This window comes from Misgurnus anguillicaudatus, chromosome 11 (genome assembly GCF_027580225.2).
Source record: "Misgurnus anguillicaudatus chromosome 11, ASM2758022v2, whole genome shotgun sequence".
Classification (NCBI taxonomy): domain Eukaryota; kingdom Metazoa; phylum Chordata; class Actinopteri; order Cypriniformes; family Cobitidae; genus Misgurnus; species Misgurnus anguillicaudatus.
Genome location: NC_073347.2, coordinates 13,941,203 through 13,958,162, shown reverse-complemented (window position 1 = coordinate 13,958,162; position 16,960 = coordinate 13,941,203). Strand labels below are relative to the sequence as shown.

Here is a 16,960-nt window from a genome sequence, read left to right as displayed (position 1 = left end):
TGCTAGTGGAGACACAATACTGCAGCTGACATTCACTGTTATTTGGGCCAAGAAAAACATCACACACACAACACAAAAATCTGGAAAGGGTTCACTTCCAGCACCAAAGTGCAAATAGACCACTTACAGTCTAAACTGAGTAATTAGATCCTTAATCAGGGATCAGGAGCACAGAGTGGCACTATAATGAAATTCCTTACTCTTCTAAACATGCACAACCCAATTCAATCTACTACCAAACACTGTGCTCTGAACAGCTGTGACTGACACTCGGCCTGTCACTCAAACTTCCAATAATAGAAAATGTAATATATCCAAAACATTCATTATATAAAAATGCAATTACCTGGGAATGGGAATTACTGTTTAATAAGTCAGAAATAAAATATTTTTTCTTTATCTAAACAGCTAAGGTGAATATTAAGGTAATGGAAAAGTACAGAAAAGCGTAAAGATTAGAAAGTGAAGGTCTGTGTCTTATTGTAGCCTACTATTGTTGGTTCTGTCATATATGGCTTGGTTGTGTGTTGGGAAAATAGATTTTTGAAATCCCTAAGCGAGACGATTAATAATGTTCAGTGTAAGATCCTGGTCAGACGGATCTTATCCTGTCAAAACAGCTCATAAGATTATAGACGCGCCTCGTGGCCATAATAGTCTGGCGTCTGTATAGTGAATGAGCGCACACTTGTTTGACGCAGCTGGCTGCACGCTGTGCTTTTCTGTGTTGTGGGGCTTATTCACGGTGTCGACTTACAAACCAAAGGCATCAAGATTTTCTTTGAGCGGTTTAACTCGTTTTACAATTCAATTATCCGCTAAACTGCGCGCGGAAGCATCTTGTGGGAACAAGCGTCACTTGTAACCTCTTGTGTCAATCATCCGCTAAAGAGAGAAACCAAATTAACTCAAAAAGCGATCAGATTACCTATAGCATTACCAAATGCAACAGCATATTTCAAAATTATTTCTTAAAAAACAATTAATTGTTAACATAATGATTAAAAAAATTAATCAGAATCTCTTAAATAGAGAAATGTAATTTTTTTTACTTAATTCATTATCATGTAATTCAACAAGGGATCCATGATCTTGATCTTTATGCCATTAGCCTTGTTAAAACGTATTATTCAGTCCCAGGCGCATATCAAGACAATAAATCTGAATGCATTAAATATCCAGACATGTTTCAGCATATACAGAGAGGATGTATTGCCCTCATCTGGTAAGATCTGGTTCAGTAATAAAACTGCACATTTGTTAATCTCAGGGTAGACCGGGTAGGAACAAATTACAAATTGTTTTTGTCTTTGTGCATTTTGTGCTATTTACAGTTTTTTTTTTACAATTGCTTACACACAAAATCTTTTCATGTCACACGATTTTTGAAACCTCTCACTCAAAGTGCAAAACAACCTCACAAATCTTCAAAACAATAAGCTATTTCTCAGCCTTTGACTCAGTTTTCAATTGCATAAAACACTTTTTTTCAAAACACTCCACACAATTCTCTTCCTAAAACACAAAGATCTATGAGGAAGTCACTTGCTTTCCTTTTCCAAACACAACCAATCAAAATGCTAAACTTATTCACCAGGTCACACAGACACACTTCTCACATGTGCAAACACTATATGCTTAACTGATCACTAACCAATCACTGCTTTACCTTACAGTAGTATAGATAGGCCTATAAATAGGTCAAATGTCAGAATCTGCACCCCCCCCTGCCAATTTCTGTACCGGGACCCCACACACAATTTACTATATTCTATACTGTAAAGAATATACTTTTGGTTTACATGTTTATAGTTTTGTTGTATGCTAATGTATACAAAAGAAATGTTTGGCCTTATAAATATTTTCTGTTTCTACATTGCTTTGGCGTTTCCGGTGTACTTGTTACCCCTCTCAGCAGATTACTTTCACTGTAGAACATTGTATTGAAGTGTAGATAAGTGTATATATAAGCCTATGAAAGACCAAAGAGCTTTAGATTTAGAACTGTAGTGTTTACATGATACATCCAAAAATGTATGAAAGAAGTGTTTGCCATTTGATGCAAATGCTTGATTCTGACATGTGTTTGTGGCATTTTGAATGCAGTGTTGATTTTGAAGGAGTTGTGAGCTACTTTGCATTTTGTGTGTGCAGTTTTGAGAATTGTGTGTAGAGTTTTGAAAAAAGGAGACTTAGTTTTGAAAAAGTGTGTAAGCAATTGGTAAAAACTGTAACTAAAATACTGACACTTTATCTTCTACAAGCAGTTGTTCGAAAATCTACTTTTTAAACCTAAATGTTTCATTTTAAACTTTTCAAATGAAAAGGTTACAAGGTTATCAAAAGTTACATATAGCCTAAGAAAAAAAATTCAAAGCAGCAATGAAAAGGAAAAACAAATCTAGAATAAACAAAAATCTAAACTATAATCTGTGTGTGTGTGTGTGTGTGTGTGTGTGTGTGTGTGTGTGTGTGTGTGCGTGTGTGTGCGCGCGCGCGCGTGTATGTGTGTGTGTGTGTGTGTGTGCGTGCGTGCGTGTGTGTAAATCCATTATATTTTTCACATATTTTTACATTTACAACTTCTACTGTCACCTTAGGTGATATCATGACACATATCACCCCTAGTTAATTTTATATTGATTTATGGTGTTACAACCCATCCCATGCTACAACACTCTCTGGTTTCTGTAATTGAAAAGTAATAGAGTATTACACAAGACACACAGTCACTAACTATATATGACCCCAGCATGCTCTCTATAGAAGACATTTTTGTTGCTTAGGCCCTTTGTGACCCACTGAAAGTTGCTGAGAGTGTCAACATCATGTCCAGATGTGAAAAGAGTGAACTTTTAGATTCTAACTATTCTAACTAATAAATTAAAGTCAAAGTCTCTTTAGGAAAGTCACGCGGCTTGGCTGGCATCTTTGCAATGCTCCAGCAGTTATTTTAGTCATGCGAGATTAAATTCTAAATCTAAGACTAAATTTGCTCGAATAAACAAAGACAGTCTCTAAACTCACATGCTAAAGTCACAATTAAACAACATATTTCTAACCAACAATTAAATCTGACATACCATAACTTTTGTTCTTAAGTTCCAATTGTGTAAAAAAACACCTTTATTCGAAGTTGTTTTAGCTGTATAAGCCTCCCCAGTCTTTACCGATTAATAATTGGTTCTTTTAACTGGAAGGAGCCATTTAACCGTAGCAGTGATATATCTTTTTATAATATATCTTTGTTAAAGTAAGTGACAATAGGAGAAAAAGAACCGAAAATTGCAAGTGTTCTTCCCAGCAATCCAGACTAGCTACTAAAAGAAAGCTGTTAAAGTGAGGTGCAAGTATGAATTACAGGTTTTTATGCACACTTTTCCAAATGAGTAAGTATCTATGCATTAGTTTATGATGACAGATGTCTCTTTAGAATATACCCAATTAATTTCAATCACGAAATGACAAAGACTGAAAGATTACAGACTCAATTCGCTTTGCTGTGATGTGGAGTTTGAATGTGCGTCCCGTGTTTGAATTATAATGGTCCAATCTGTCAGTGATCATCAGTGTTTATCTAAAAGCTTAGATAAGGTAAACAGACACTTGGGTTTGATCTTGAAGTCTATTGTGATTGGATACCACAATGAGCAGACACATTTGAACAGGTTAGGGGCACAGATCAAAGGTCACGGGGTCTGTGGTCATGATCATGGGTGGCACGTCCCCACAAACATCATATATTGATCCCTCTGGCCATCTGTGTGCATTTATGTGTGAGTTGTCTGTGTGTATAAAGAGAGATCATTGTAAACACAAAGCACACACACATCTCTGTTTCAATGTCTATTGCCATGGTCACGGCAAGGTCAAGGGATGAACATGAAAATCGGATCATGAAACTGTTAAAGATTATTTGTCACTTAGAGTGAGATCTTTTAGCTGTGATATGAAGATGTTTTGTATGAAGCACTTGGCAATAAAACTGTCTGAAAGTTACATGAATGCAGGTGGATTTTTTTTTTTTAATAAAATTTGTGTTGTCTTTATTGTCTTTACATCCCCTCTCTCTCTTTTAATATCTATTTTAACTATAATGGCTGTTGTGTTTTCTTTTAGCAACAATCGGGTGTGTTTTTAATAACCAATAAAACTGTCACTGAAAATATTTTCCTTTTGTGCTGAAATTAATTGTCCAAAGAACACAATATGCCATTTGATCTAAACAATAACAATAATAGAATGAGCATTAATTTTCATAACATGGAAATAAGCTACTAAAATCTGATTTCTTCTTACAAATGTACTTGTGTTGTATCCATAAACATTTGTATTGTATGGCCTCTGATGTTGGTCCTGACTTAGATACGTACATACACCATAAATTCAAAAGCTAATCGAACAGCATCTGCAGGTTTAGCCATGCAATTTGTTTATTTGTTTAGTTGGAGGCCATCATCTCTTGCAGTCTGTGCATCGTGTCAAAGCCAAAGGCAAAGATCTCTCTGCATTAATCAAACGGATTTAAGTGCATTTATAAACATTGTTGCCCATGACCACTGTCTTAAACCCTGCTGTCTTAATCTGAATGAACTGTGTGTCTGCCACTGTTTTGGTCTTCGCCCTTGACTGCTGATTGATTTGAGCTCAAACAGGTCACTAGCGATAGATCCGCTTGCTCTTTGAATGCCAGACGTCATTAACCTATCTAACAGTGACATTCGATTTTTTTTACTGTGTAATCTGATGACCACAGAGAGAATAGCTGTTAGTGTTATCAAGATAGTGTTTATGATTGTAATCTAAAATTATCATATAGCATCACCGTTTGTTAAACAATAATGGACCTATATTATGTGTTTGGTTATATTGATATAACACATTTTGCAACATCAACTTTGATGCTTTCACCAGATGCGCCTACCTTGACGAAAACTTTGGCTTTTTATGTGCCATGCTAAACACACACATCCTATAGGCTAGTTAAGCTAAATTCTGTGTACATTTTTTGCTCCATAACACTGATAGTGCACTGTAAAAAAATATTTACTGCCTTAAAGTTTTGTTTATTCAACTCAGATTTACAAGTCATTTCAACTTATTATTTATCTTGCCAAGAGATTAGTTGCTACAACTTATAAAATGAAGTTGACTTATTTCAACTATATTTTATAAGTTATAATAGTGTCAGGTGATTAATAAAAAATTAAGGCAGCAAAGTTTTTTACAGTGTGGTTTAAATGCCATACATTTATTTATGCAATGCCACCCAATATTTAAGAAGCCTCATATTGTCTTCTGCATCCACATTATATCACATTTTTTAAATAACCTCTAATGCTAAACTGTACATGGCGTGTATTAAGCACAGTTGATAGGATGTTAAACAATTCATTATTATTACTATTATTATTATTATTATTATTATTATTAAAAATAAATGATATGTTTACATTATGGTATCACAGAATGATAAACATGGAAAATAGCTTAGAGTAAAGCTTGGTTACCACATAAGGTGCCAATAGTTCATTAAAAGGTTCAGTTTTATAGAAAAGAAGGTGTAAAGCAGCGAATATTCAAAGCGTTAACAGAGTGCTTAAGGGCAAAAAGCAACAGGAAAGTATTAACACAGTGGAGCGCAGGAAATGACATTTAACTTGTTAATATTTCAAGCTTTAGATTACTGATAAATTGTCCATTATTTTTCCGTAAAAGAAAAGGATAAAAGGGCTATTTGGCCGAGGGCAAGTGCGTCCTTCGTATGCAAAGTGACAGCCAATTAACGCGCGTCCATGACGTCATGCCTTTAGCGTCTAGTTTTGGGTAATGGCTTTTCAATGAATGCACTGATTGAAATGTAACTTGCTTGGCCTCGGGCGACTAGCAAGAAATGACTAGAACAGAGGCAATCAGAAGATAGTTGAGGAAAATGAATAGGCTATACTCCCCTCCTTACAAATCTGTTATAGCCTAATGCTCTCTTTCTTTGGCTTACTGTTTATGCAGTGTTGTGCATCTATGTGAGGAGGAGATGTGCATAGCTATATTGATGAAAAAAAAATTATTAAGCCATGAAATGCTTCCAGCAAATATGAATTAGCATATTCATAGTACATATGCAGAGTACTTACGATAATAAAGTCGGATTATTCAATTCAATGAATGTTAAATAGATGAGCAAATAGTGCATGCGTTATCTACAATGGTTTCTATTTATTCTCAATCTCTTCCCAATTGAGCTATTTATTTTTCACCTTTTTTAATGTCGGCCAATTTTTGTTGCTTAGTTTAGAGGTGGTCAGGGTCACCGGTTTGTTATGTGGTGATGTGACTTATTTCGGCTTTGATTCGTGGGAGAAATCCCGGCCTACGGCCAGCGCGCTTTTGATTACCGCCATAGATGACCGTAGAGATTATTGCGGGCATTGTATGCATAAAAGTAAAATTAACCTTAAAAAGATTAAACATATTCTACAATTCAATTGTGTGTGTGTGTGTGTGTGTGTGTGTGTGTGTGTAAAGTTTTTTTTTTTTACAACTTTAAGCTTAATTGTTTTCTACCTAAATGTAGAATTTGGGTGAACAGAAAAATGGGTAAGCTATTTGTAGACAGAACATTATTTTACAAAAACAAAATTAAGTGTGACACCTCAGAGCCATCCCATTAACATTCATAAATCATGAATCTCTCCCAGAGGACGGTAAGTCAATGACCCCTCCAATTAAATCTCCAAAATAATTTCACAACCATCATAATTAAATTATTATTCATAAATATATTATTAATTGTGTTAAGGTACATTATTTTTAAAAATGGTTTAAAGTTTTTTCTTATGGCTTTTTGGACTTTGCTGCCCTCTTCTGGATATCATACTCATTTTATTAAAATTCATAAGGGGCAGTAAATACCAAATATTGAAAAAGTGATTGTTGCTTTGTGTAACCTTATGCTTTTGTTCTTAATAAATTGGTATTCATTGCTCCAACTCCATAGTTGTTAAGTTTGTTCCTATTATCTTGATTTAATAATAGGAAAAGTTTTCAAATTAACTGCAGAACAGTGGCCAAAAAGAAAAATGGAGTGCAAGTTCACATATGTCACAGGATATTTTAGTTCATTAACATGTATTTAAAACACCCAAATTGCCAACTGCAGGAATTGTATACTCAATCATTCATTAATTATGAAACATTTAGTTTAAAATCGTATAGTTTATCCTATGTAGACTGACAAGAAGCTCGGCAGCCAATCCCAGAATACATCAGGCCTTAGGTGAGAATTCGGGACAGACTGCAGATTTTCCTCAAACTGTGTAATGTGTTGCATACTGTAATGTTTGCACTATCTCTTAGCTTTGTGATGTTTTTGGGATCAGTTGAAATGTAGGCCTACCCACTAGTATTCGACAGCCAGAACATGTCAGAGATAAGGGTTTTGATTTGTCATTTATAAGTTAAATATACCAGTAGTGGGTTGCAATTATCATCTTATTGGTTAAGACGCCAGTCATACTATAGGTTTGTTTCAGAGATGATATTATAAAATGCACATGAAAAACTGCTACATGATCTCCAGTAGAGTTGCAAACATTTTTAACTCCATGAAAATTATTTTTACACTGTTTATATAAAAGATTTGTAATATCCCATGGGCATTTAAACACATGTTTGTCTAAAAGCACCAGTGAAAAGCAGAGAGACAGAGAACAAGAGAGCGTGTGTGTATTTGTGTATAGGTTTTCTTTAAAAGCAGATTCCTGGACCCTGAAGTAAAATCATTACTTTCACCATCCTGGAAATTCTCTGAGAAGGTCACAAATATCCTCCCCCAGCTGTCCTTTCCACATTAAACATACATTTTATATTACGCTCTCTTTGTTGTTGGAAATCACAGAAATAAACCCAAGGGCACTCTGAGGAAATCACGTATACACTGGCCTAAAAGTAGGACAGACTGCAGGATGCTTTTCTGTCTGAATACAACTGAAATAAATATAAAAATGTGCACAACAACACACACGTGGGTTCTGGCACAAATCATATACACTTAACAGTCACATTTAGTGGCCATTTTATCACTTAAGGGTTTCCAGATCCACCCCCATATTGACTATTGGTTTTGTGCACTATTATTTTCTATTCTGCAAAACTAACGCATATCTGACACGCACATCTATATTTTTTGAAAATTATCAACATTTTATTTGTATTTTTATCAACATGGGTCACAATTTTAAAGTTCAGAACGAATTTTTAGGCATTTTTTATGTCTTTTCAAACTGCAAGTTGACGTCAAGCTAGCAAGATAAAGGAAAACTCCATTGCAACTACGTTTAAAAAAACTACAATAGATAAATCTGGGTTTGCATTTCCCCCCAGCTATAATGACGTAGTAAATGGCATCTCAAAATAACGCATCTTCAGTCAAGCGTGAGCAAATACGAGGTCTGCACAACAAAGTGCCCGTTTCATACATATCAAAGTAGCCTTCTTTAAAACAGTTCCTCTACTGGATTACGTCTTGGCACTCGACATGGCAGTGAACAGCTCATTTTTGAGTTTCGATGGTGGAATTCAACAGTTAGAAGGTGAAGATACCTCTATAATCCTACCAGCCGTTATCGGTACGATCAGTGGGATTGGAATCGGAGGGAATGTTTTGGTGCTTGTGGTTTTAATCTACATTTTTACCAGCCAGAGAGCATCTGAGGCATATGTGATGCTCGGCAACTTGAGCGCAACTGACTTGTTAATACTCAGTCTGTGCGCTCCCGTGCGCGCCCTGACATACTACAAGCGCACTTGGACACTGGGGCTAACGGCTTGCACAACTACAGAGTGGATCCAGCATAGCTGTTTGGCGGTCAAAGCTTATACACTGTTAGCAGCGAACCAAGCACGCCATAACTTTTCCTCCAATCCCGAAGAACACTCGCGTTTCCGTCCCAAGCACGTTTTGGTAACCTTAGTGGTAATATGGACGGTTGCGCTGGTTTTTCCAATTCCTGATATTTTGTTATCCAGGTTAAAAGAAGATGGAAATATCAGTCTGTGTGTCTCTGAATTACCAACTTACTCTCAAGATGCAATGCGTTTGTATAGTAAAATATTACCGATGGCCATATATGTTCTCCCCATCATCCTCTCCACTGCGTGCCACATCAGGACCATCTTCCACATCAAACCTAGTGCGCACGAGGAGACTCTTGTGGCGCGCCAGTATGAAAGTCCATTGCTGTACTTGAGCATCACCGCCATGAACGCGCTCATGATGCTGCCCGAGTGGGCCTTTTGGGTTTGGGTGCGTCACCGCTCTGGCGAACGATGCAAACCTCCAGCTGGCTTGCTGGTCTTTGGTCAAGTGTGCGTTTACCTATCTAGCGCATTCTGTCCGGCAATCCTTCTCACAATGCACGTCCCACTCAGAGAAAGTCTAAGTAGTTTGTGTTCCCTGTTAGCTTGTCGAGGTGCCAAACACAGGCTGAAGGGTAACGGCGAAGAGATGCGCGCAGTGGTTACGAAGATGCTGGATGAGCGTGCATGCGTCACGCTGTGCAAAACTGAGAGACATTCAGACGCGGCATGTCAAACTCTCCCGGATCTCGAGCACTTTTGGAGCGAAAGGCGAAACACTACAGTCATAGAGGATGGGGATCCGTTACCATGGGAACGACTGAATCAATGCAACGTTGAACTTTAAACTCTCAACTCTGTGTCATCATTTTAATTAACACTTTCCTAATATGGTGAGGCAAGTCACCCTGCAGTATAGCCATGTATGGATTTAATGCATGTACATTTTAAGTTTGCCCTGAGTAATTACAAAAAAGGCCCAAAATGTATATATTTTTAAATAAGGTGAAGATGCATGACACGCAGAGATGGTATTGAATCTGCTTCTGGTTTGTATATTATATTTTTGATGTATAGTTTATGTTTAGAAATGTTTCATCTGTAAAAATAAAAGTATATTTTACAAATGATGATAATGTGTAGTTATTAAATTTGTTTAGTAGCATTTTAGTTTAAATATATAGACTACAGCCCAAATGCAAGCACTATTTATTTAAAATAATAGAAATAGATAATAATTTATACTGAAAGTATAGAAATGTTCTTGGATACACTGTTGTTTAAATTTATTAGACTTAGTCATTGTTAAAGGTAAGTCTCAGACTAGGATTTGGGCTTGTACCATTATTATTACCAACTTATTTATTTTTGATAGGGTTTAGGACTTTAGTTGATCCAAGAATGCATCTTATTTAAAACATCATGGTGACCTTATTTTATTAGTGCCCATGATTTTACCTTCAGATGCACTTTGCAAGCGATGCTTTTAAAACAATGCCATCTAGCGGCCATTGGAGAGAAACGATACACGAAATATTTTGTAAACAACGTCATCTTCTGGCCTTTGGGGTTAAAGTACACATCAAATATTTTTTAATCATCCCTATATCATTGTCATCTAGCAATAAACTAGATCAAACAAACACGACCACAGCTGTAAACCAATCAGAATCAACTATTCTGTTATGAATAATGAACATTTTATAATAATGCTAGTTTAGTAAAGTAGTATATTTTTGTTTGGTTTAGATTTTCATATCATTGTTTATCCAATACTACGTTTGTTATGTTTTTTCCAGAAAAAAACACGTTTGCTGTGCTTATTTCTATATAAGAGGCGTGCCCTCTTTCGCGTCTGACATGATTTACAAGTTTATATAGGCTATTAGTGGCATCTTTATCAGACTTTACAACTGCAGTGGTATGTTAACGAGAGCTGTAGGTATTTAATATCTACGACAAGAGTTGAACTTTTCTACTGTACTTACATGACCCAACAGGCTGACGTATGCCATCACCACACCTGCAAACTATATTTTAAAAACAGTTAAAATACCAGACAAATCGTTTAAAATTCTTCAGTGAGGGGGAATTCTTGTAACATTCAACGACGTTTACATTGTAACCTAAAGTGATACACAATTCAAAGTGTTATCCAATGAAAAGACAGCGAGCGTGATGACGTAAAAGAGCTTTAAATACCGAGCGGAAGAAGGACAAACCGAAACTAAAAAGTAGTACGATCCCCAACGAACAGCAAAGACTGACCTTCCTCCAGAGGGTAAATTAAAATACATTATATTTTACGATGTTATTATTGTTTTGTGAGTTTATTGTATGGTACATTTGTCGTACGTATATGTTTGTTGCATTAGGCCACGCTTTTGTATGGGTGACCACTTTATGACGAACATATTAATACGCGTTACAATGAAATGTAATAAAACGCAAAACACAATAATTTAACAACTGAATTGTATTTGTATTGTTTTCTAATCATGAATCGTGTTTTTCTCACTTTAGTAGGACAAGATTGTTGTTAATACTCAGATAATTTGCACATGGTTTGTAAGATCTTTAGGACGGTTTTGCTGTTTATGAGATTTTGGGATATGCTCATTGATTGTGTCAGACATTTTGGATTTGCTGTTAATCAATGGCCTACTGCAAAAACCAGCATAAGCTGGACTCCCAGCCTGGCTTTAGTTGGTGTAGCAGGCTGGTCTAGATGGTCACTTTTTAAACTGGTCAGGCTGGAAGACAACCGCCTTGACCAGGTTTGCCAGGTCGGGAGGACCAGCTTAAACCAGCTACCGCCACCTTAAACCAGCTAAAACTGTAAAATTTTTACAGTAACATGTTTGGGTCGTTTGGAGGACATTCCAGTTGTGAGCAGGTTTGCCAGTTTCCTTGAACAGAAGCCAATTACCAGTCTGTCATCGTGACCTCAAATGAGTGCTTTAAACATTTATTAGAAACTGTGAGTGGTTTTGGACGTGATTAGCTACACAATAGCTCATAAAGGAATGACAGCACGATACCTGTGTTACTTTGGAAAGCGAGTGGACCATCACGTGTCTGTTGCCATGTAATATTACAGATAATAATTTATGGCTCGTTTCCAGAAATTGTTTGGTGGTTGACCTTTGAGAGACGTGTCTTGAATAATTCAGCAAGCTCTATGAATCGTAACTGAGATGAGCCACACCATCATTGACTGACAACATATTATAATAACTGACCTGGAGTCTATTTAAACAGACTTTGGTGATTTGTTCCTAGTGGACCTCACTTTACCATGTCCAAAGTAAGGCCAGGGTCATGTGCTTATTTTAGTATGTTCTTGCTTGGTTGAACTTGCTTTAAAGGCCATGAATATGCAATGCCGGTCAAATGTTCGGACACACTTGATTGAATTTATGTTTCTCATGAAGAAATTTGAGAGCTTTCGCATAAGTGCTTAAAAAGACTTCTGACAAATATAAATCGTGAAATCCTTATTGCTTACTTGGCAGTTCAAAAAGCTGTAATCTGACAAAATGTAGAAGGTAAAATATAATGTGCAGACTGAGAAATACAAAACTAAACGCTTTACTAAGAAAAAGGCTTTACTGTTGCAGAGCAAAGAAGAGCAGCTCCTCACCTGCCTTTTACATTCCGCTGTGTTATACATTATTTTCCTCCAATAGATACAGACATACAGTATATATGTGTAACACATACACTTTGAGGAAAGGGGGAATGAGTACAGTGTAGTGAATGGTTGTAGAACAGCAGTTTTCTGCCTTGAAGTTTGGAGATCATTAATTTTTTTTATCCAACAGGGTAACATCCAGTTCACATCAGTTCTAGATGCACTGACACTAAAGTATTCACCCTGTCAGTGGTATTTCATGTAGTCACAACTGTAATGTGATAGATAGGGATTTCCCCTTTTAGATGGGAATTTGCTAAGAATTTAGAGGAATGTGAGGGGAATTCTGAGCAAATGCTCTAATAGAAAAATGTGGAAAATTGCATCCTCAGTTCAGATGAGAATGGTTGCATAAATGTTGCAAAGCCTTTTTTACATCTTGCACATCCTTACCACATAAAGAATTTTGTCTGTCTGACCAAATGGCTCATGTTGACCCTGCAGCACTTTAAAGGGATAGTTCACTCAAAAATGAAAATTCTGTCATTTTCTCATCCTTATGTTGTTCTAAACCTGTATGAATTTATATTTTACGATGAACACAAAAGAAGATATTTTGTTAAACGATGGTAAGCACACAGTTGATGGTCACCATTGACTTCCATAGTAGGAAAAATAAATGCGATGGAATTCAGTGGGTACCATCGACTGTGTGCTTGCTTACCATCATTTATCAAAATATCTTCTTTTGTGTTCAACAGAATAAAGAAACTCATAAAGGTTTAGAAAAAAAAATGAGAAAATGATTTTTGGGTGAACTACCTTTAAGTTTCGCTTCAAAGATTGCAACTCAAATGCAATTTTCCTGTTGTAAGCAACTTCCTTCCTATTATCTCTGAAGGGAAACTTAAAAGTTTCCCCAACCTCAACAATCATATCCCAGTTTTTACTTTCACTTTAAAAGCTTCCCTCATCTTGCAGTTCTGAAGGATGTATTTGAAATGATGCAATCACATTTACAGACTGCACATTCTTTAGCTGGGTGTATTCTTATAAGAAACAAGGGAAATTATATCTTACACGATTTTATAGGCTTTCACTTCATAAATTTAATATCAAAACGTTTTGCCAAGGTACTAATAAACTGGTACTAATGTCCAGTTTATATTTAATTACTTGTGTTTTATCACTTTTCCCCTTTTAAGGGCTAAAATGACATACGCAAGTGACCGGCTTTATAATGAGGTGATCAGGAAGAAACTGGCTCAGTATGCATCACTAATCAAAGTGAAAGAGATCTTGCCTCACTTGCCATGCCTCACACTCACTGATAGGGTAAGGAAATCCCACACCACAACTATAACATCACTGTTGCAGATACACAAGAGTGACAATACATTAAATCCCACTTATACACCTGAAATATTTTAATTCTGCAGGAGGATGTCGAAACCAAAAAAGATAGTCATGGAAACTACCAAGCAGTGCAGATGCTTATGGACAACCTGCGCAGGCGAGAGAACTGGCCTGATGAGTTCATTGAAGCGCTCCGGATGTGTGAACACTACAAACTGGCTGATGAGCTCAGTGTTGAGTATGACAGAATCAGGGGAAGGACAAGTAAGAGCTTTCTGGTGTAGTAGACCACCTTTTGTTAAAAGCAATTTTCTAAATCCATTTTTCTTTGTTGTGTCTTTAGATGCAGCTGCTACTGTTGCACCCCAATCACCACCTGTTCAAGCTCCTGCTTCTGATTCCACCGCCGCTGCTACTGCAAAAGTAACTACAGTTACTATTCATAAAGTCCCGGTGAACACTCCTCTTGGTCTGACTCCACTTTCAGTGGATGCTCCAGCACAGACGGTTGCGCCTACCAACACTGCACCCCAAGTACCAACTCTTCAAGTTCAAGATACACGACCTGAGCAAGTTAATATCCCTGCTCCAGCCGCCTCTCCTGAACCATCTGAAATTGCACCTCCAGTTGTGGTTTCTTCCCAAGCACATCCCCCTGCTGATATCTCACCATCCGAAGTGACTTCAGATGTTCAGGAAAATGAATCTCGAACCCATAGTGCAGCAACTGGGAACCAGATACCTATTATAAACACCCCAGATGTCCAAACCACCATATCCTTAACTGAAGGCAGTGCCCAAGCATCGCCCACCAGCACATTTCAAAGCCAAATTACAAACCCCGACTCCACCCAGAGTTCCCAAACACCAGAGAATAGCAAGGTGCCATTAGCAGTCGAAGAGACTTCTGACAGTCTCCCTGTCCAAGAAACCACTCCTCCTTTGAACAAGGAACCAGAGGAATGCTCCAACCGAACTGCAAATGAGGTAATGCTCAAGCCAGAATATTTTGAGGTTAAAACATCATTCTCAGCCATTAGTTTGTTATTTTCTGTGGCTTAATCTTATGTTTTCTTTGCAGATTGCTCAGAGAACCAACACTGCTGAATTGCCAGGCACAGCCCAAATAACTACCAACAGAACAGCGCCGGCAACCTCTTCTTCCCATGCTGGTTCCATCAATGAAGAATATTTCAGTAAGCCTGGCATCCTTCAAGTTCAACCACCTTCTGTCTTGACAGAGGAGCCTTGTTCAACGGTTTCAAGTGATCTGGAGATCAGCGAGAGATCTAGTTGTGCTGGGCGATCCGGCAATGGGTCTTTTTCTACAATCATTGAAAGCCCTGATCTTCGTGTGGACTCTGCCTCTCAGTCCTTACACCAAAATATCCCACCACAACATGATGCTCCCTCATCTACTAACCAGCCGGAGGAGGACCACTATGAATCTTTGTGTCAAAGTCAAACAGGAGTACTGTCCAACGTAATTCACTTCGCTGAGGAACCACCTGCAGAAAATTTGAACGGTCAACCACTAAGCATGCTGCGTAATACAGACAATCCATATGGGTTATCGGCAAATTCCCAACATAGCATGGTCACGCGTGAGGACCAGCCAGCCCTGAATTACGGAAACAATGAAAATGTATATCCTCGGAAGCTCTCTGGACAAAATGCCGTCAGACCATCAGAACATGAGAAGTCACCCACTTTTAACCACCAAGGGCAAGAATCAAATGCCAGTACGTCAGTTAATAAGAGAGAAGAGGGCCAGACAACCGGCCAAATAAACAAAGTCTACCTTACCGCTGCTGCTGTTTTAGGCATTGGTCTTTTCTGTGCCTGGAAAATCAAGCATTAAGTCTTTTGATTCATTTTAAAGCTATATACCAAGTCTTCTAAACCCATACGTAACTCACATTTGTCATTGGCTTTTCAGTTTGTTATGAGAGGTCGCAAGAATACATTCTGTGTGGCACGCCATATGAACCTAACCCTTCTTGCACATTTCTGGCTCATATTGCCATCTTTAACACCTCTGTAAAGAAGACTTAATGTTTGCTCTGCAACACATTTTGAATATTTTTGTGCATTCTTTCGCTGACCGGTATGCACACTTTCTCTTACAATTCAGCCCGTTTGAGACTGTCCAACAGGATGAAACGGTACACAGGTGGCTATCCACTGCCAACAAAAATCGAATGTTTTTTGTTAATGCCTTTAAATGGGGTAGCTGTAAAGATGGACTGCAAACACAACCAATGAATGGGGTACAAGTGTCATGTTAGTGGAGGATACATTTTTGAATTCACAATTCACTTTCACAAATAAAGAAAGGGTTGCTGTGTCCAAAAAATCGCACTTTAGATTTGATTTGATGTAATATTCTTTCTACATATGAAGAGTTTGGTTCCAAAATCATTTAACTCAAAAACAGATCAAAAATCTGTAGTTTTTTTATTGTGCATTCCAATTGATATCACACTGCAGTTGGTTTGTTTTGATTTAAGTTTTCATAACAAAAATACAGCTAAGTAGCACAATAAAAACACGATAACAAAATAATAAACATGTTTTGAAAAAAAAACGTTATCTGGTTTTGGAACCAAACTCTTCATTGATATTTTAATCATAATGAAGAGAGTAAAACATAAGTCATGTGATTGTGTATAAACATAGTTTGAATGAATTATGTGTACATTTAAATTGAATATATGTGTATGATTTTTTGTGGGGTAGTCTTTTATCCTAAGCAGCACTTTTACACTTTGTCTATGCTTTTTACAGCATTTGGTGTGGTATGAAATTAAAAATGTATGCTTGCATATCTGTTTTAAATGAACTGCATGTAAGTTAGTAATGTTACTACTGATCTTTAAAACATTTTGTGGGACTGTTAACCGTTATTGTTTCACGTTGGAAAGTATGACCTCTGACTATATTTTCTGCTGTGACTTAACTGTTGCTAAAGTACGTGTACCGGTCATGTATATTTCTGACTTACTGATTTCCAGAAATTTATTTTAAAATAAACTGACCTTCATGTAGTTTTGTGACTCCGACTTTGTTTATGAACGTATGTAAATCGCGCCATCTTCTGGCGGAAAAGAGAAC

The 16,960-nt window shown here is 37.1% G+C and overlaps 3 protein-coding genes across 5 annotated transcripts in view; 2 read left to right on the top strand and 1 right to left on the bottom strand.

Annotated features, from left to right (window-relative positions):
• The window catches only part of rab11fip5a (RAB11 family interacting protein 5a (class I)), a 43,409-nt gene that overhangs the window by 26,294 nt on the left and 155 nt on the right, over positions 1 to 16,960 (bottom strand). Inside the window, exon 1 of one of the 3 annotated variants that reach the window (XM_055171251.2) lies at positions 16,885 to 16,915. The exons of the other annotated variants lie outside the window; for them this stretch is intronic. The gene's annotated coding sequence lies outside the window, so the exon portion shown is untranslated. Of the gene's footprint in view, positions 1 to 16,884; positions 16,916 to 16,960 lie in introns of those variants that run through there. 3 annotated transcript variants of the gene reach the window in all.
• Positions 8,462 to 9,912, top strand: LOC129416830 (G-protein coupled receptor 151). Its single transcript, XM_055171258.2, has one exon. The coding sequence runs from the start codon at positions 8,537 to 8,539 to the stop codon at positions 9,701 to 9,703; it is 1,167 nt and encodes a 388-aa protein (XP_055027233.2). The 5' UTR covers positions 8,462 to 8,536; the 3' UTR covers positions 9,704 to 9,912.
• On the top strand, positions 10,995 to 16,893 carry mavs (mitochondrial antiviral signaling protein). The gene is made up of 5 exons (XM_055171253.2): positions 10,995 to 11,137; positions 13,696 to 13,825; positions 13,930 to 14,110; positions 14,190 to 14,833; positions 14,928 to 16,893. The coding sequence occupies exons 2-5, from the start codon at positions 13,703 to 13,705 to the stop codon at positions 15,705 to 15,707; spliced, it is 1,728 nt and encodes a 575-aa protein (XP_055027228.2). The 5' UTR covers positions 10,995 to 11,137; positions 13,696 to 13,702; the 3' UTR covers positions 15,708 to 16,893.